Source organism: Balaenoptera borealis (assembly GCF_965194805.1).
Source record: "Balaenoptera borealis genome assembly, chromosome: 14".
Taxonomy (NCBI): domain Eukaryota; kingdom Metazoa; phylum Chordata; class Mammalia; order Artiodactyla; family Balaenopteridae; genus Balaenoptera; species Balaenoptera borealis.
The window spans coordinates 85,447,680-85,468,430 of record NC_138875.1 but is presented as its reverse complement, the minus strand read 5'-3'; the positions used below and the strand labels follow the sequence as shown (position 1 = coordinate 85,468,430).

The 20,751-nt window shown below is 44.6% G+C and overlaps 2 protein-coding genes across 2 annotated transcripts in view; both read right to left on the bottom strand.

Annotated features, from left to right (window-relative positions):
• The window catches only part of DNAH10 (dynein axonemal heavy chain 10), a 148,341-nt gene extending 146,890 nt beyond the window's left edge, over positions 1–1,451 (bottom strand). Inside the window, exon 1 of the mRNA XM_082353905.1 lies at positions 977–1,451. Coding sequence (XP_082210031.1) covers positions 977–1,416 — 440 coding nt within the window. The 5' untranslated portion in view covers positions 1,417–1,451. The remainder of the gene's footprint in view (positions 1–976) is intronic.
• A 726-nt stretch (positions 1,452–2,177) lies between these two features.
• ATP6V0A2 (ATPase H+ transporting V0 subunit a2) overlaps positions 2,178–20,751 on the bottom strand; it is a 38,340-nt gene continuing 19,766 nt past the window's right edge. The window contains exons 7-20 of the mRNA XM_082353231.1: positions 20,668–20,750; positions 19,078–19,171; positions 18,133–18,345; positions 15,954–16,104; positions 15,540–15,676; positions 15,046–15,233; positions 14,856–14,946; positions 13,681–13,799; positions 12,048–12,258; positions 11,318–11,437; positions 9,867–9,986; positions 7,959–8,076; positions 5,894–6,065; positions 2,178–5,240 (exon numbers count right to left, since the gene is read on the bottom strand). Coding sequence (XP_082209357.1) covers positions 5,141–5,240; positions 5,894–6,065; positions 7,959–8,076; positions 9,867–9,986; positions 11,318–11,437; positions 12,048–12,258; positions 13,681–13,799; positions 14,856–14,946; positions 15,046–15,233; positions 15,540–15,676; positions 15,954–16,104; positions 18,133–18,345; positions 19,078–19,171; positions 20,668–20,750 — 1,917 coding nt within the window. The 3' untranslated portion in view covers positions 2,178–5,140. The remainder of the gene's footprint in view (positions 5,241–5,893; positions 6,066–7,958; positions 8,077–9,866; positions 9,987–11,317; positions 11,438–12,047; positions 12,259–13,680; positions 13,800–14,855; positions 14,947–15,045; positions 15,234–15,539; positions 15,677–15,953; positions 16,105–18,132; positions 18,346–19,077; positions 19,172–20,667; position 20,751) is intronic.

The following is a 20,751-nucleotide window of genomic DNA, read 5'->3' as shown; positions in this document are numbered from 1 at the left end:
TGTATCCAGAATTTCACTTGGTGATCATGAGAGTCTAAATTCAAGGTCCTATTATAATGTAACATCCAGGTCCAAAGGTCTGCTGGGGAAGGGAGGGGGGGATAGAGTTAGATTCCAAATGTTACGAGGGTCATCCCTCTGGGTGTCATTTGCAATTTGTTATTGTTTATTTATGGGCTTGGATTTTTCTACAGTGAATATGTGTATTATTTTGTGCAAAGAATGTACATTTAAAATAAATGTGCCTACAACCTTTTAAGAAAAAAAAAGTTCTGCCTGGCTCTGCCATCCCACCCTGTGAAAGATCCTGTAGGGGATCCAGAAGTCTCGTGAAGATGTGACAATAGCACAGGAGACTGACATTGATGGGACACATCACACAAACCCGGTCCGTGACAGCTGCACTGATACTGGTGCTCCTACTGGGAGAGAACTTGTGTGTCTCTCGGTCTCCTTTCTGAGTGTCCCCTGCACTCTGTCCTGTCTCCCCCCCACCCCCACCCAGGCCGTCTCTGTGTCCCTGGGCTGGACCAGCCACCTCCACAGAAGGTTCTGGGCATCAGTCACTGTCATTATTTTTATTTAAAATGCTAAATTGTTCAACATAAACGTTTAAATCAACTGTAATTTTTTTAAAACCTTGATTTGGTGTTACTTTATAATAGCACGTCGGGAGCTTGGGAAAATAGGAAGGGGCACGCTTCTCCACCTCTGGGAGACCCTGTCACCATCTGAGAGCGTGAGGATGAACTGACCCTCTCAGCCCCTGGGCCACTTCTCTGTCCGTCTATGACACGTCATTGGACAGCGACACATATTCTTCTGAGTCTTTACTATGTGACCTGTGTGGGTGAGCTAGTTAACCCTCTCTGTGCCACAGCTTGCTCATCTGTAAAATGGGATAACAATACACCCACGTCATGGGATTAATAGCTGATATACGCATTTGGAACTGTACCTGGCACAGAGTAAGCGCTAAATGAGTGTTTGCGTGATTATTAATTCAAGGTCCGACTTTCCAAGTGAGCTTGTCCAGTTCACCCAGTGGCTGGACTGTGCCTGCACACGGTGGGCGACAATACGCATTTGCGGACGGCACGGGAGGCCAAGAGCGGGGTGGGCGGGGGTCTGCAGTCCCCGCGGTGGTGAGGCCGGGAACGGGGCAGGAGGGGGCGCGGCGGGAGGGCGGCCGCGGGGCTCACCGATCTCCATCTCCACTTCCTCGGGCACCACCTTGCGGTAGAAGAAGAGAGTCGAGGCGCCCTCCTCGTCGCTGGTCTGGTTGAGGAAGTGCAGGATGAGGTCCTCGACCTCGCCGTCGTTGCGGCTCAGCAACTCCTCGAAGAGCTGGGGGTCTGTGATGCCGAAGGCGGTGTACACTCGGTCGCGCATCCACAGCACCCGCAGGTCGTCCATGGCGCCGCAGAGCCGGCAGCAACCGCAGCACCGGGCTCAGGGAGCAGAGCGCCGGGCGGGCGTCTGTGGCAACGGCGCCCCTAGCAACGGGCGCCCCGGCAACGGCCGCAGCGGGCGCGGGGACCCACGGTCTCCGGGCGCCCCTGCACCCGGGTCCCGCGCTCACAGAAGCGCGAAGCGGGACCCGGGAAGGTGGCGCGGAGCGCCTGGGGAGGGGCCACGGCGCCCCAGCCTGCGCGCGGAGGGGGGCCGGGCCTCTTCCCCCGGATGGGCGCCCCCTTCCTCCTGGGAGGACCGAGATGAGCTGGACGGCCGCACGCAAGCCCCCGGGACGGAAAGACGTGTAGGAAGGCAGCCGACTGCAGACCTGGAGGTGCGCCAGGAGCCTTGTAAGTGCTGCATGTGCAAGGCCTCCTGTGATTCTCACCGCCACCGTGTCTGCGACTGTCCTGCCCGCTTTGTCGATAAGGAAACAGTGGCAAGATACGTGACAGACAAGGTCACGGTATCTCGGAGGTGGTAGAGGCAAAGTTGGACGCGAGGCAAAAGGACTATAGTCTGAACCCTCGGGTCGCTATGGATCAAAGGGCGTCAGAAGAGCAAATACACGGCGAAGATTCCCAAGAAGGGGCAAGCTCCTTCTGGTGTACCAGGATCAGGGAAGGGGGAGCCCCAAGAAGGCACACTGGCTACAGAGTAGGAGAAGCCGAGCTCTTCGGCTTTGTAGCCAATCCAAAGCCTAATAAAGCAAAACACCCACGTTTCAAAAATAGAGATATATTTATTTTTCATTAGTAAAGGGAAGTTCAATACTGATAGGAAGATGCAAATTTGTCCCTTCATACATCTGTGGATCTTTAACTTGTTCAGTCGTTTTCCCTCATTAAGCCCCTAGATTACTGGGCTGACCCTAAGAACCTAGCCTTCTTATTGGATTTTCCCATCAAGGAACAGGTGGAATGTTCTAAGTATTTCTTAAAATTCTAAACCAAAGTTCAGCATCATTGGCCTGGCTGTTGGAAAATCACTACTCCGAACTGTCTTATTTTCATCATCTTGAATTAAGATTTCTTAATAACCTTGCTGGAGATATACCAGATGGCATACAAGCAAACCTGGCTTTAAATTTTTAACAAAGTTGTTTTTAAATGCAGACTGCAGAACAGTTGAAGTTATTTTTATTTCTGTTTTCCAAAATGAATCAGGCCCTGAAGTGTCTGAATTTTTAATTCGTAAACGTAAGAGTTACCTATCCTATAGTCTACGCCTTTTTAAACTGCTGCAGAACGAAAATTCAGATCAGAATGTTATAAAATACGCATTCCAGAAATGAGGACAGAGTGGCATTCAGTGAAGGGTGAGTCTCCTCAAAGTCCTAGCCACAATAAACTGCCAGCCCACAGGCTCAGCGTGACCCCCATCAAACCCCCTTTGCACTCCTTCACTCAGCACAATCACATCACCACCAGGACCTTCTTCACCCTTGCAGGGCGAAATCAAACTCTATTTTACTGAAGAAATCCCTTGGATTTTTATGTTAGGATGAACACCTGCATGAAAACTGGAAGACGTGGCAGTCGCGACTTTTCGTGTTAGGAAAATAAACAGATGAACTTAGCATCATCCAGACAACTGACCATTTTCCCTCTGGATGCCTGCTATCAAGGGAATGAAGTTATGTCTTAAGAACTGTATACATAATAGTTCTACCAAACAGCTTAACAAACAAAACAGAGCAACTGCTCTGGTAACATGACACTGGAACCAGTAGCTTTATATTAAGAAAGAAAATTTACCTTGGTGACTAAAAGACACCATCAAACTGTAATTTTAGAGAGTTCTTTCACAAAAATTAGGACTAACAATCCGTCTTTTATACCATTACGTTCTACAGAACTACTACATAGGTTTCAGTTGAAAAGTGACTCTTCACCCTCTGTTCTATGCCCTGATAGAGGCGTTCACTGGAATTAAAAAGTGGCCCCCGTGACAACTGCCAATGGGGACAGAAAAGAATTCTAGCAGATCCTGTACGTCTCTTGTTTACTAGTCAGTTAACTTGTCAGTTAAAATGGTGGGTTTCCTAAGGATGAATTAGTTACCATCTTGGAGTAAAATAATAAAAATAAGAACTTGTGAGGGACACATTTGAAACCTGGAAGGCATTATTCAGATTTCGTATTCACCCAAAAGAAGTGTCCAAGTGCCTTTCTGAGGAAACTTAACGTTGACAGCAGTAGCATTTTTAAGAGTTTCATCAGCATCGTTTTATGTTTGATATTATGAGGGACAGCATCTCATATGAGAGGAGTAGCATGGAATCTTTACTACAATTTAAAAGGTTTAATGTCAGAGTCACAGTTATGTCATGATGTTCAATTCATGCCTCTCAGCAAATAGGCCTTGAAATTACCTGAAAAGATACGCTTAAATTCAGGGTTACCATGATCTTAGCTTGTAATGAAAACCCTAAACTCTCTATCACCAGCCAAGGTGAAGGAGACAAGCGGGCCTCTTCATGTGAGTTACTCAAAATGTTAAGAAAGCGAAAATACTGCAGGTTTCTTTTTGAAAATAATTATCTAAAATCAATTACAGTAAAATATGAAAAACGAACATAATTTACAAGAATACAGGACAGATCAAAATGTTCAACAGGACTGACTCAAATGTCAAGTGAAAAGATGAATTTAATCTGAAGATTATACATTAATGGCTTAGTAAGAATTGGTTTTCAACTGATTCAAATAGTTTTTAAAAGTTTAACTCTAAATGCCTTTATTAGACATTTATTTCGAATTAGTCTGAAAGTGAATCATTATAATTATACTGTTCTCAAGGATAGTTGCAACCTCTTCATGGTAAAATATCTTAATTTATATTTTATTATAAAAATATACAAAATACTACTTTTTACCTTTCCTTCACTCAGTATAAACCCCTTTTGGTTCAGGAACATCAGCCAAGCTGGTCACTAAGTTCGAATCATATCCATATTACATCCTCTATAGTCACACTGGATTTTAAGGCTCAGTACACAGTTTATCTTCCCAAACATACAATTATCATAATTGGTTTTATGTAAGGATAACAGGATAAGAGTCCTTAAAAAAATATACAAGTGGGATAACCATTTGTTGTATGTTATTTTATCCCATTTTCTCCAATTATTAAAACAAGACAAAATCGTAGAAACAATTCTACTTGTAATTCTAGATAGTATACGATAAAAAAAGTTTGCATACTTTTAACCAAGCAAAATAAATGTGAATCTTTTGATTAACCATCATTAAATTTTTTTAAAAACTACTTAACTTCAGCTGTTGGAAAATATTATCTGACAACTTCAGGTGACAGAATAACTCTAGTTTTTTTTTAAATAAGTTGAAAAGGAATCAAGTATTTAAGACCACTTTCAATTAGCCATTCAAAACTGGCTTCTCTCCTCCAAGCCTATATTTTTAAAAATAACTTTAACATAACTTTTGGCATTAACTTATATTTGCTCATCATAAAAACTGAAAGAAATTTCTATATCTGAAATTGAGAAACTTTACAAAATATTTAACATATGAGGAAGAGGTATATCTTACAGAATCATTTGGCTATCTCATAAGGCAGTTAATGAAGATGGAATTTTTCCTATCGTCAATTTAACATAAGGAAATTCTACAACATGATAATTCTCCTTAAATCTGAAAGCTTGTTGGATACAGCAATATGATCATGCCATGTCGTCGCTAAACTTCGAAGAAAGTAATCTGAGTGAGAAAGGAACAAATTTGGTGCCTGCACCAACGTAGAATTTGTTCTGAAATTCTACCCTAAAAAAACAAAAAAAACAAAACAAAACAAAAAACCATGTATTAATGAAAGATTCTGAATAACACTTGCTACATTTCTTAAACAACATTTATAAGTTAAAAAAAAAAAAGTTCCTGTGCGTCTGAAGTTGCTTCATTCCATACATGCTCTTGGCACAAATACTTTTACTTAGATAAAATACACACACACACTGGCCCTTTGTTGCCTTTCTCATGAAGAAAACGCTGACACCTCACGTCACCTCCCACCCTATGGACATACACATGAGTATTAGGAACCTCTCCCTCCTCAGTAACTGGATACACAGACAAGTAATCTGATATACACTGTAAAACATTAAGAAATATGGTTTACAATAAGATAAAGCAACCTGTCAGACCCAAAGTGAATCGAAAGTGTGAAATACACAAAATTATTCAGCAAGCGTAAACTTGCTTTTACGTGTCGGCGACAAAAGCTCAGAAACAAAATACAATTTTAACTCAGGGGATCGGAATACAGATCCCAATCCCGGGAAGGGAAGAGCTAGCCTAAATAATATATGTATACATACACATATCACTGGAACTGTTACACGTATATGTATGTATTGGGGGAGGAGGGTGTTAGATTTTTTTTAAGTACCAGTTCCAAAGCTAAATTCCAAACTCACCAGTGGAGGCGGATGGCGTGAAGAAATGCAGAAAGCCCTTCCATGATCAAAAGGATGAAAATTGTCAAAACTGCAAAGAGAGCGATGACCGGGAGCAGGAGCAGGACCCCGTAGGTCGTGTCTACCCGGAGGCCGACTCGCATCAGCATGGCCCACAGCACGTCAGACAACTCTGCAAGGCAAGCATTCTGCAGAGTTAACTTCTGTTCACCTTCAGTGAGTCACCTCGATTAGCTACTTAGACTGGGTTTCCTTCTGAAACAATTTTGAATTGTTATCCCTAAAATAAATACACACCCATATAAGACAGACGTAATCGGCTTCCCACGTAAAAGTTAACCGGCAACTTGCTCATCTCAAACACGGAGGAAGACTTGACATTCCAGAGAAATCAGAGGCCTGCCTGCCTGCCAATGAGAGATCCTGACCCACACAGGGGTCCGGCTGGCTCTGTCCCAACGCAGCACTGGGCCAGGCAGCGGGAAGCTGGGCGTCAGTCCTGACTCGGCTACTAACTGACCGGGTGGGTGACCCTGCGCCAGCACCAACCCTCCCTGGGCTTCAGTCTCCTCCTCTGTAATATGAGGATGATGGACCCCCTCCAGCCAGCAAGTTCTAGACTTGCGGCTATGCTTACAAAAATATCAATGTAACAACAACAACAAAAACCTCTATCATCTGGTAGTTTTCCCAAGCACAGTCTTTGCACAGTAATGCAGGAGCAGAACAATGACCGTCCAATGCATCCTTAATGGTCAATGGGAAAAATTACAGTTGTTCTGGGACCTTTCAAAAGTTTTGTCAAAACATTAAAAACTCTCTTACTGTTGGTTATAAATGCACAGAGAAATGAAAAAAATGAGTAAATCTATTCTTAAAACATTAGAAACATTGAGCCTTAACTTGCTGGGGGGTTTTGGTAAGAAGAACTTGTCAGGGTGGCTTGAACAGCCTCCTTCTCACGCCACCTGGGCTTGCTGGGCACCTTGACACGGAGTGAGCATCTTCTCTAATACCTGGCACGCTGTCCTACTCTTTTCTGAGTTTGGAGCAGCTTCTAACACAGTATGCTTTGCACCTTCAATGTCCTGAAATACCTCCCAGAGCTCCTGTGGCATCACTTCTGGGACACCTACATCTTCTTTCTGTACATCACCAAGTTCCTCTGGCTGCAGATTTCGCCTCTCGAACGGCACCAGTGTCACCACTCCCATGTCAGCTCTTCCTCCTAAACTCCAGCTACATTCCGTCTGCATTTCACTTCCAGCGTATCACTGTTTGTTCCTCTGCTGCACTTTTTCATCTTTGTTGGCCAATTCCCTCGGTTCAGTGATCCATTTTTAAATGCCACGTGGGTTTACCACTGGCCCACAAGGAGCCAACACCACCATGCGCTTTGCTGTCTGTGCATGAACTAAGCAGCAGATGCACAGGGACCGATCACAACAGACTCTGAAAGAAGTGACGTGGCTGGTCGCCGATCGTGATGCGCGTCTGTGTTATTTACGTAGTGACTTGTGGGCTGAAGGGCCAGCAGTGAAGCCTGCGCTTCGTACCCATACACACAGTTTTTACTGTAGTAACTGAAATTTCAACCATGTTCTTGGGGGACTGCTGAGACTTAACTAAACGCAGGTAACTGAAATCCATGCATCAAAACTATTAATCAGCATTGTTTTAAGACTTGTTTGACATAACTAGACATTCACACTTGGTAAGGCAGCGCTGAATACAGTAACAGTTAATAACAAGAACAATAATGGTCAGAGCAGAGGGAACGAAATGCCTCTGCCAGACGTTCCCAAGCCTTCTCGGTCCTTGAAGCCCCTCGTGTCCCAGTAATTTTTTTCACAGCACCCTGAGGCCAAAAGAAATACCCAGGAGACCAGTGCAGTAAGTAGTCAAGTCCAAACAACTTAACAGTCCCTGTTCACACAGGATCTGAAAAATAGTGCCCTTTCCATCAAAATTTTTCAGTGTCCCATGGCGCCCCCATGAGTTCACCGAGGCGCTGCGGGGTGTCTCGACACAGAGTTTGGGAGCTACAGGTCTAAGCAAAACTTACGTGCGTGAGCCAAACTGAGCGCCCAGAGCCTCAGGTACGAAGCGGTGTTGGAGATGCATCCCAGACAGTACTCAATGGAATGAATTACTTGCGTCATTAGTATTTCTCCAAAATTAAACTGAGAGAGATGACACAACATGCGTTAGACTCCACCCATGACACGCTAACTTCCACAAGCTACAAGTCCGCTCCACTTTCAGGTTACAGTGAAAGGACTGGCCTCTGGAATACAGGTGAGGATGTGCTGGCATGTGAGGAACAGGCAATCACGAGATCTGAGCGCTGCTCACAACTCCGCCACGAAACAGCTCCCCGACCCACAGAGCTCCCGCCCCCTCGTCCCCGGGCCGCGGTCCTGCACGTAAGGCGAGGGAGGCTGGACCAGAACTGTGATGGCACAATGCCCACGGCCCTCAGGCAGCCCAACGAGGTTCTTGAGGTACTCTTAGTAATTACAAAACGTGTAATGAGAGACAGACATCTACCAACTACAAGATTAGGAGACTGTGAACGTGTGCGTGTGTTTGATAGGTAAGAGCATCTTAATACAAGTCGGACAAGGGGAAATTATAAAAGAGTCCCTGATAGTGAAAAGGCTGTAAAACACTGGGCAAGATGGCTCCCACATTCTTTCCAGCTCCACTTTTTGTTTTTTTATGATCTTAAAAACTTAATTATTAATTGTCCCAAATTAAAACACTAAATTACATAATAATTACAAAAGGTTGACTATAAAAAATTCTGTTTAGTCCTCATCGGACAGCCAAAAAAGTTTCCAAGAAAATAAAGCAGACCAGAGTAACAGACGTGCTCTGTTCCGTCTGCCAGGACTGTGCTTCCCTTCTTTGGGAGGAAGTGCTTCTTCTGCCGTCTAACCCTGTCTCGCACAGTTGTTACGGGCTGAATTGTGTTCCCCCCAAAATTTGTCTGTTGAAGCCCTAATCCCCAGTGTGACTGTGTTTGGATATGGGGCCTTTAAGGAGGTAAGTAAGGTTAAATGAAGTCGTAAGGGTGGGGCCTGACCCAATAGGACTGGTGTCCTTATAAGAAGAAGAAGAGACACCAGAGAGGCACACACAGTGAAAAGGCCATGTGGGGACACAGCGAGAAAGCGGCCGTCCACAAGCTTGGGAGAGAGGCCCCAGGAGAAACCAACCCGGCCAACATCTTGACCTTGGACTTCCAGCCTCCAGAACCGTGGGAAATACATTTCTGTAGCTGAAGCCCCCGAGTCTGTGGTCGTGGCAGCCCATGCAGACTACTGCAGCAGTCACTGGTCTAGGGATTGCAAGTGACCCCAGCCAGGCCAATCACAGCACTTCCCTGGGATTTTTCCTCATGGTAACAAGCAGGGAAGGCGCTTTTCTCTGATTGAAGAAAATAAGCCCAGTGTTCACTGTGGCCACGGTTCCAACACCAAGGGGCCAACTGGCTTCAGAATATGAAGCAAACTTGAGAAGAAAAACCAAATCAGACTTGCTGGGATTGGAAATCCAAAGCCCCACCCTCCTGAGGCCCACTCTGCCCCACCCTGACGTGGGCCAGCAGATTCCCCTTGAAGCCAGTGTGAACAGGGTCTCTTTCTTACAACTATGGGCAAGTTCTAATGAAGACGAGAGTCTTCTCAAAGCAATGTTCACGGCACCTTAAGTCACTCAGCATCACAACTTGTAATGTTAACACTATAAATCCCACTGTAAGACTGAAACTCACAAAATGTTAACCCAGAATCATTATATTATGATGACAATTGTATGACCAGAACAGCATGTGGAAAGCTTTGAGTAACGGTTGTTTTGCTTTGAATTTTGTTTTCTAAGATGATTCTTATCACTCTCATAATGACGATCATCTCTGTGCAAGCCTGGCTCCTTACCTAACATCACCAACAGTAACTGAAAAGGTTACCTCTTCACACGTCACTTCTCTACATCCATCTTCCATTTGGTTGTTTCCCTCTTCTATGTCTTGGCTTCCCAGCAAAGAAACTTCTTCCTCGCTATCTTTCCTTACAAGTGTGTAACCACTCTAAAAACAACCCAAAGAATACAGAGTCAGTGCCTTTGAAATCACAAGGTTGTGACAAAGTCAAAGTTAGCACCCCTTTCATTCTTTTAAAGATTCAGTTCTTCAGGAATAAAAAAAAAAGTCCTTTAAAAGAAAATGAGCATATCATACCCACTAGGATGGCTATTGTAACAAAAAAAAAAAGAAAATAAATAAGTGTTGATTAGGGTATGGAGGAACTGGAACTCTTGTGCATTGCTGGTGGGAACGTAAAATGGTGCAGCCACTGTGGAACGTTTGGTGGTTCCCAAAAAATTAAACAAAGAATTACCATTTCTGGGTACATACCCAAAAGAACTGAAAGCAAGGACTCCAACAGATATTTATATACCCATGTTCTTAGGAGCATTATTCACAGTAGCTGAAAGGTGAAAACAACCCAAGTGCCCATTCATGGATGAAGTGATAAGCAAAATGTGGTCTATCCATATAATGGAATATTATTCAGCCTTAAAAAGGAAGGAAATTCTGACACAAGCTACAACATGGAGGAATCTTGAGGACATTAGGCTAAGTGAAATAAGCCAGTCATAAAAGCAGAAACATTATATGATTCCAATTATATAAGGTACCTAAAGTAGTCAAATTCATAGAGACAGAAAGTAGAAGAGTGGGTGCCAGTGGCTGGGTGGAGGGGAAATGGGGAGTTAATATTAATGAGTAAAGAGTCTCAGTTCGGGAAGGTGAAAAAGTTCTGGAGACGGATGGTGGGGACGGCTGCACAATGTGAATGTACGTAATGCCACTGAATGTGCACCTAAAAACGGTTAAGATGGAATATTTATGTCATGTATATTTTACCACAATTTATAAAAAATAAAATAAAATGAGAAACTAGACACACAAGAAAACAGTCTGGAAAGAAACTCAACAAATGGTTAACACTGGTTATAACTCGGTAGGAGAACTTAAGGGCACTATTTTCTATATTTTCCACATTTCCTTTAATTATGTTATTTAAATTAAAAAAAAAAAAAACTTGAAAAATCAAGAGGCAAGAATAAGGAACAAAAATGCTTTAATTATGACAAGCAGTACTGAGGGATTCAGTTCCATCTCCTGATAGCTTTGTGGTTCATTACCAGAGGACCTGTTTCCCGTGCCCAGACACGGCAGGCTCTTTGCACCACGCTTCTGCAGAACAGGCAACGCGAAAGTTCTCGATAAAGGAAGCTTTGGCTTTTAAATCAGAGTCTGGGACCCCATGGAAGGCATTTTCTTTACAAAACCTTTCACAACTAAAAACAGACTTCACTCACCATTTACAAACAGGCAGCCAAACCCACACTTACCCTGCTCACCCCAAAGCAACTGCGCCCATGGTGAAGCCACAACAAGAAGAGTGGTTTTCCCAAGAAGAGCACAGGGACAGACAACGCTGTGATGACCAGAAGCAGCCTCTGGACGTGCTCCTGTTGGTGCAAAAGGGGAGGAAGCCGGTTAAAACGTGAAGATGCGCTAACAATGTCACTGGTGTACTTAAACTAGTGAAAACCAAGTAAAATGTCTCTTTATTGATTAACAAGGAACATAAAGTAAACGCAAGCTAAATTACATTTGCCAGGGTGTCTTTTCCTTTCGTTTCCTAAACTCACAGCTGATGTGCGTGGCATCACACAAAAGCACAGTTATAGAAAAGCCATTTTTGGAGAGGGCCAGCGTGCCGTGGTCCAAGTGCCAGTTCTCTGAGGACCCGGCTTAGTCAGAGGTTGATTTTAAAGCAACTGGAAAAATGGATGGATGGACAGCCCTCAGGAACCCTCCAGTAATACATTCTCTTCCCACCAGCTTTCATGGCTACTGAGGGGCAGCGAGTTTGGATCACACAGTCTGACCAGGGCCCCCGAGACAGCACTCAGAGCAGGATGGCACCCTCTTGTGATAACACACAGAGGAGCAGGAAGCCCCTCGGTGCCTGGGAGGCCTGTGGAAAGCACCTTTAATCATTCTACTAATGAAAACAAAAAGGCTATCAGGAGGACTTCCTTTGAGTTCTTCACAGTGGAAAACACAACTGCTTACCTGCCCTGGGTAAAGACCACCTGTGTCACTAGCCGGGAATAAAAACATGTTAATAAATTCAATCAGAATGCTAGGAGCGACTCTGGAGGTTTCTGCTGAATAAACCAGCCACTTATAGACAATCATAAATATAAGGTAGCCAAAGATGCAGAGCATGAAGAGAAGTTCTGGGATGGAAACCAGATAAATGTTGAACTTCTTCCTGAAATGTCTAGGAAAAAAAAAAAAAAAGGAATTGATCAACCCATGAACAACACTGGACTAAGAGAAAAAGGAAAGAGTAAATTAATCTTAACTTCTCTGTGACAAAGTCTATCTCAGCATAACATCATCTGTCTTACGATTCAGATGTAACCACGAAGAAAAGAGATGTGAGGACAGTAGAGATGACTAGTGTTTGTTTCACTGTCAGATCCAGCTAGAGAAAAAAGACATAATTTCTTTCCCCTAATATACCAGCTCTAAGAAACAAACAAAAGTTTTCCGATTTAGAAAATGAAAAAAGGATATGACAAAAATCACCTCTGGAAATAAACATGAATGTACATGTTGCATGTCTCCCTCACTTGAGCGTAAAGTCCATGAGGGTGAAAACCTTTTTCTGTCCTCCTCACTGTTCAATCCCTGGTGCCTAGAACAGTGCCCGGCACCTTCTATGTACTCAACAAATATTTGCTGAATCAATGACGCTGCCAAAAACCTTATCATCAAAACAGAATCGGGGCTTCCCTCGTGGCGCAGTGGCTGAGAATCCGCCTGCCAATGCAGGGGACACGGGTTCAAACCCTGGTCTGGGAAGACCCCACATGCCGCGGAGCAGCTAAGCCTGTGCACCACAACTACTGAGCCTGTGCTCTAGAGTCCACAAACTATAACTACTGAGCCCACATACCGCAACTCCTGAAGCCCACGCGCCTAGAGCCCGTGCTCCGCAACAAGAGAAGCCACCGCAGTGAGAAGCCCGTGCACCGCAACAAAGAGCAGCCCCCGCTCGCCGCAACTAGAGAAAGCCCGCGTGCAGCAACGAAGACCCAATGCAGCCAAAAATAAGTAAATAAAATAAATTTTAAAAAAAAAAACAGTATCATGGGACTTCCCTGGTGGTTCAGTGGTTAAGAATCCGCCTGCCAATGCAGGGGACACGGCTTCAAGCCCTGGTCCGGGAAGATCCCACATGCCACAGAGCAACTAAACCCGTGTGCCACAACTATTGAGCCTGTGCTCTAGAGCCTGAGTCACAACTACTAAGCCCATGTGCCACAACTACTGAAGCCTGCGTGCTCTAGGGCCCACAAGCCACAACCACTAAGCCCACGTGCTGCAACTACTGAAGCCCGCACCGCCTAGAGCCCACGCTGCACAACGAGAGAAGCCATCGCAATGAGAAGCCCGCACACCGCAACGAAGAGTAGCCCCCGCTCGCCGCAACTAGAGAGAGCCCGCGTGCAGCAGCAAAGACCCAACACAGCCAAAAATTTTTAAAAATAAAAATAAAAAACAGAATCATATTAATACAACAAACCACTATGCTGGCTGCCTTTAAGATCCACGTAGTCTACCATCAAGAAGGAAAGTTTAAGAAATACCAAAAACTTGGCTTATAAATACTGGTTAAAAAATAATCTGTACTTACAAGTGGTTAAATATTCCCAGAATGACTCCAAAAGTCATGTGAATAATTCCAAAAATCACAGACATTTTCATTTTGAAAGAGTTCAGAAAAGTGAGACGATTTGTGGCCAAGTTCCAAATCTAAAGACAAAACAAAACCAAAAAAGAAAACTTTAACTTCCTTCAACTGCCTTAGGAGAGAAGTGCTGTTCCTTAAGGAAACTTGTCAGGTTTTTTCAAGTTTCCAATTATATTAAGACTTTAGGCAACAACATTAAATTATACCGATTATGTTTAGAGATGAGAATGAACATCTAGGAGAGAGCTACCTTGGAGAGCTCAGATTAGGGAATGCTAGACTTTGGTCACTGAGTTTTTTTCCCTACTGTATCACATCACTCCAAACCAATTTCGAGGGAGTTCCTAAGCTTTTCTTTTAAGGCTGAGATTCCTCGTGAAGACCCCCGGGTCTAGGGACATGCTGCCTGGGCCTCGTAAGCAGCGGCCTGCGGAGCCGTGTTGGGGGCAGGACAGGGGCAACCCCGGTCCTGGAGCCACAGTTTCACTTTCCTTCTCCCCACACTTTTTCCCTTTCAAACCACCTCTGCAATAAGCACCATGATAAGCCTAAGCTCCCTTTCCACTCTAAAATTCCATACTATTTCTTTCTACATCAAAGGGTAAAAAAACAATTCACATGTACAAAGAAGAAATCAAAGAAACAGCGCACATTACATGGCTCCGGAAGTGCCACTTTTCACTAGAGTAACACAGGTCAGGAAGTAGGACAGATTGTAGCCCCAGCTCCCTGTGGTCTTGTATTCAGGCACTGCCCCTGGCTTCCCAAACGGACCGTCAGCTTCTTCTGTACACCAGCCTGACTCGGAACACACAGTGAGCCTCTGGTGTCCAGGCAGAAACCCCCAGAGTACCACCCCCTCGCGTGCGACCACCTGAACCGTGCTGAACAGTCTGAGAAACCGCTGCGACAGTCTAAGCGAGGTGGCACTGGGAACTCCCTGGAGGTCCAGTGGTTAGGACTCCGCGCTTCCACTGCTGAGGGCGCAGGTTCGATCCCCGGTCAGGGAACTAAGATCCCCACAAGCCGTGCAGCACGGCCAAAAATTTTAATAAAAAAATTAGGTGGCAGCACCGAGGAACCCGAGATAATGGGGGGGGGGGGGTGGGGACACTCACGGGATCGATGCCAAGAGGATAAGGGCCTCGGAACACTCCGGGAACACTGGGATCCAACTGCAACACCCTGTTGTGCCTGATGACGCTGTCACTGTAACAAAAAGCAGGGTGAGCGCCGCCTGCGAGGGGGGAGGGAGACTCGGAGAAACTGCCCTCTGCCTGAGGCACGGTCTGGCAGCAGGACACTCACTTCCAGAGCACCATCTTCCTCTGCTCCGCTGGGCTGTGACTGGAGCTGTACATGGCAGACACGTTCCACCCGGAGCCAAAGAGGCTGACGGACTTGGAAAAGCAGTCGTTGTAGACGAGGCCCGTGTACACCGAGAAGAGCCCCATCAGCAGGAGGATGTAGCGACCGTTGAAAACCATCCGCATGATCTGTGGGGAACGAAGCACGGGGAGCGAAACAGGACCACCGGGAAAACGAGCCGATGTGACCCACTTAGTCTGGGCGCTTTCTCAACCGCTCCTCTCAGGGCTGCTCAAAAGCAAGCTCACGGCACAGACGCCCCCGTCACACAGGGGTGAAGACCCACCCACCCCCCGCAGCCATGTCTCAGGTGGGTTATGGTTATCGCCCAAAACTGAACATCTTTAAATGTCTCTTTTTCCAGTTAAACAGAAGAGAGTCACTACTAATGCTGCCCAAACAGATATAATGAGCCCGAGTGTTTATGTTTTTACCTCTTGCGACTGACTTAGTCTGGGATGATCTTCATTTAACACCAACAGGAGGGCAAATAAGAACATCACAAAGCCATGTCCAAGGTCTCCAAACATCACAGCAAATAAAAAGGGGAAAGTGATGATGGTAAAGAGAGCTGCGGGAAAAGCAAGCGATTTCTGATTCGCAGCAAAGGCAGAAAATTCTAGTTAATTCAAACATGACCACATACTGTATAATGATCTTGACTTTCTCCCAAATTCTCAGGAGAGAACTGACAGGCTAAAATTAACACTTTATACTAAATAAGATAACAAGACAGTAATAGTGAGCCTATTTTTCCAAATATCTATTATATTCTTATAGGGAAAAAAAAGCAGCAGTGATGTATAAAATGTATAAAACACGAAGACTGGCAAATTCAGGCTTCCAACCTGGGTTCACTTCTCGGTAGCTCCCAACCCCGTAGGCATCCACGATGTTCTGAAACCCCTCGGTGAATTTGTTGGTGCGGATGAGAGTCGGGGGTGTTTCTTTTGTTGGGATTGTGTTCATGAATGAGGGGATCGTAGCACCGCTCTCTCTCTTTCACATGAAAAAAACAGAGACAGAGAAAGAAAAAATTACCACCCAAGAGCTCTTTCAACAAATCTTAGCTGGCTGCCATGCAAAGGTCCTGAGCACGTGGGGAAGTACTGACCACCCTCCTGGAGGTTCAAGTACAGCAGAAGTGACAGGAGGAAGTGAGGAAGGCTCCTGGGGGCCGTGGTGCTGGAGAAGGAAGAACCTAGCAAGGCTGAGTGGTGGGAAGCAGGCAGGGACAGGCATGACAAGAAAAAAAACAAAGTTTTGCCGTACTGACGTTTTGGTTTATTCTTGCCTATTTTTCAGTTTTGTTAGGTAATACTGTAGCTGTCTCTAAATTCCTCTTGAACATTTTTAAGAGCTAGACCACTAAATTCCAGTTGTATGTTGGTGATCCTGGGACTACTTATATGTACTCACACACACAACAGGAGTATTAGTCGTGTCCCTCAAAACCGATGTTACCTCAATAAATAAGAATCATCTAGAGCTTTAAAATATATAAATAAAAGAGATGTTCCATACTCCAAAATAACTAATTTATGTATTTCCTTCTTTCTCAGCACTGCGTGTTTTACGTTTGTGCCGTAACAGAATTATGTAATGAGACAAGGTGATTAACCAAAATCTCCTATGAAAACTTGTTTCCTTAACTGCCACTTGAAGTTCGTAAACCTGCTATTTCCAGTAAAGAACTAAGATTTTTTTTTGTTTTTTTATTTTATATTGGAGTAAAGTTGATTTACAATGTTGTGTTAGTTTCAGGTGTAGAGCAAAGTGATTCAGTTATACACATACATCTACTTTTTTTCAGATTCTTTTCCCATATAGGTTATTACATAGTATTAAGTAGAGTTCCCTGTGCTATACAGTAGGTCCTTGTTGGTTGTCTATTTTATATATAGTAGTGTGTATATGTCAGTCCCAACCTCCTAATTTATCTCTCCAAGAACTAAGTTCTGATACAGAAAAAACCCTCACAGGAACGTGGGAGACTGACCCCATAGCCCAGGAGTGGAAAGAAGCTATTATTCAAAGTTCAGAGGCTGTAAGAGCAGAGATGGATGGGTTCAACTATATTTAACAAAAAACTTCTGCACAACCAAAGCAAACAAACAGAAAGAAACACCAAAAGACAAGTGACAAATTGGGGAGAATATTTGTTCTCGTATCACAGACAACGAGCCAAGGAAATTAATAAGAAAAAGACCAACAACCCAGTAGAAAATGGGCAAAGCATATGAACACAGCCTTCACCAAAAAAGTGAAAATTCAAAGGCTCTTCTTAAACATACAAAAAGATATTCAACCCCACTCAAAATAAGAGAAATACAACAATTGACAATATTTGCCAAAACTGATCCAGGAATTCCATGCTGGGAATTTACCCAGAGATAGATTTGTGCACGTCTGAACCGTCAAAGGTCAAGTGTTAGTCACTGCACTGGTATTCATAAAGTTAGAAACCACCTAAATGACCAGGGAACTAGTTCAATAAGCCATGGTACATCCATTCAGCAGGTTATTAAATAGCTATAAAAAAACAGGGAAGTTTTCTTTTGAGAAAAGAACAGTGTGAATAGCACACAATCTTTTGTGAAGGAAGGGAATTCTCTCCCTTTATATATTCCTATCTACTTATCTATGATTAAGAAACTCAAAGACATAAGAGAAGTAAAACAAGGGCTGCCTTTGAGCAGAGGAACTGGACATATGAGGCCCTGGATAGGAGGAAGCCACTTCACTGGGTCTTTTATATTTTTTAATTTTTTTTTGACTTTTAAACCATGTGACTGAATTCCTTACTCAAAAGAGCAAATTAAAAATGCCTGTGCAAATCACTTTGCTGCACACCTGAAACATTGTAAATCAACCATACATCAATTAAAAAAAAAATGCACGTGCACACAGAGTCTCGAGGGACCAACTCTCCGTAATTTCAGTTCAAAAGAGTCAACACGGTGTCCTCTCCTCCTCTATCTTATTTCCCGCGGGGAAGGGCTGGCAGGGAGGGGAGGGCCGCCTCACCGAGCCCTCCTCCAGAGCAAGGCGCAGCTCATGCAGATCGGCCTCGGGACACCAGACCTCGGCAATGAGGCACTTGTTGGTCACGTCGAAGCTGCACATGTTCAGCATATGGTAAATGGCTTTCATCTTCTTCACCTGGATGACGCGGCTGTAGACTGACTCGGCGGCTTTACAGAGCACTTGCCTTAAATAATCCTCGGTTTTGTGAAGCACCTGGGTGAGGACAAACGTGGACTTTCAGCAGAGTGTCCACTGGGCACCTGACCTCCTCTGAGGGACTTTCTCCTCAGTGATGGGGGGGCGGATTCCAGGCACCTGCCTCTCTGGGGACAGTTAAGGAAGTTCAGTCCTTCTCCTCCAGGCCCTGGAGCTGCCTTTCCAGAAAGGACCCCACGCACAGGAAATGGTTAGAAGTCGTGGTCCCTGTGGTGGCACGATGGCCTGGCTGGGTCCAGAGAGCTGGGGGCCTGGGTCTTACCCACTCCCAGCCTCGGCCCAGCTCCCTGTCAAACCCGTGAGCCACCAACTCCCATCCCACCCCATCCTGCCAAGAAATCCCCTTTCACTCAAGTGGGTCAGAGTCTGCTGCTTGTTACCAAGAGCCCTCGCTGACCCAAGCGGAAATGGGAATTAAAATAGTGCAGGTAAAATTACAGCCAGCACTGTAAATGGGGCTCGCTTGTCCTCTCTGATCAAGAATTACACTCCGACAGATCAAAGATGACCAGACTCTTCTTTAAAGCCCCATCATTTAGAAACCATCTAGGTTTCTAACAGGCTGCTAAAATAAAACTCCCACGAAGAGGAGGGAGGTGCCATTCCAAACTCCCTAAAACACCTTGATTTGTCCACAACCCAAATTTTCCATATTATAGAAGAAAGTAAATGTACTTGTAAATGTTTTACAAACCCTCGGATAAGGAGGCAAGTTTCTGGTTCACTCACAGTATACAGATCTTGAATCCGGGTGTTCAGGCCCTCCTGGATCTCTCTCCGCTCCTCGGCGGTATTCGGGTAGGGGTAAACGTGGCAGTGGTAACTAGAAGACAGGATTCAACACAGTGCCGCGGCTGTCAGAACTGCAAGAAGCTATGTCAGAAACTAGAGCTACATTCAGTCTACCTCCTGGGCGTATTTCCTTCCAAACCAGAATAAAAGCAGCCCTCTGGGAGAAAAAGGTGCAGACACAGGCACCCAGCCATGGTAAGGCCTTGCACACGGACACTCAACAAATTTTCTACGGAATTCCACAGATTTAGTGAACTCTGTCTTGGCTCCACATTCCATTCCTACCCTCGATGATTCCCAAAAGCTCATTCCCAGTTCCAGCTTTCTGAAATTCACCACCATCCTTGGGCTGGAAATCATTAAACAAGTGTAAAATATAAATCAAAGACAAAGAACATACAACGATAATTACCTTTTACAAAAAAGAGAAAATCGGGGGAGGAGAAAACTCTGGATGCCTAGCCATTGCCTCTGACATGGGCTTCAGTAAACGTCCTCTGGGGCCACGTGTGACACCAGGACGCAGGGGAGGCAGAGCCACGCCCCCCAGCTGCAGCCACACGCCCCCAGCTGCTGCGACTCCCATGCTGCCTTCATGTTTTAATGCCATGCTTTATGTTCCTCTTTAAGCTCTGGCTACTAAAATTAAATTCTTACTCCAGCCTTAACCTAAGCAGTATCTGTGAAGTCACAGGTTTGTGTGCTGGCTATAGTTTTTCTAATCTACATAAAAAATAAATATAAACCTATTAAAGTAAGAATAGGCTAGTCCACGTATCACCTAAAGTTACTTTCCATAACACCAGTGACTGAGTATCAAACTCTGGTGAACGCTGAATCCGAAGGAAATAACCAAACCCCACCCTTACTTACCCCAGCAAGAAGTCAGGCCAGCTAAAACTTCCCCGAGTATAAGAAAACAAAAGGCCATTCTTTTGAGTTTTCGTGTGGTTTTGCTTGTTTTCCCACTGGTGACAAGACTAAGTCACAGACCCATTCTTGCTGTGATACTGCTCCACATTTACCGAAGGCTTATGCAGTACGGGAGCCTTTTACTTGCACCATCTCGTTTGGCAGGCAGGCCCCTCCGAGCCCACCCTCTCCACCACCTGCCAGGCCCCCTTCCCCAGGGCGCAAAGAAGGTAACTGCAGAGGGCTGAGAAAGGGTGAGCTGTACGCTCCAGGAGGACAGATAAGCCTACGCGTAGCTAAAGGCCACAGAAAGGCACCAAATATTAAAACTGGATTCCTCCGCCAGTTGAACTTGAGCCTTCATTCCCAAGGGAAAAAAAATCAAATCTGGGAATGTTATTAACATGGTGTCTACTTTTAAATTATTTTAAGTACTACACTGGCAAGAGAGATGACAAATTAAACGTTTTAAAACATGGTATTAGAGCAAAGAAATCATGTAATGAAACTCAGCAGCCTTTGCTACCCCTGTTTTTCTCTTCAGAGACATATTTCAAGAAAACTAGGTTACTGAGGATAAAGAAATAAATGAAATAAAATGTTTCTTTTTCTTACCAATCACATATCTTCTTAACCTTGTGGCCAATCTGCTCTCCCCAGAAGGATATCAAAAACACATACCATTTTATGACTTCTCCC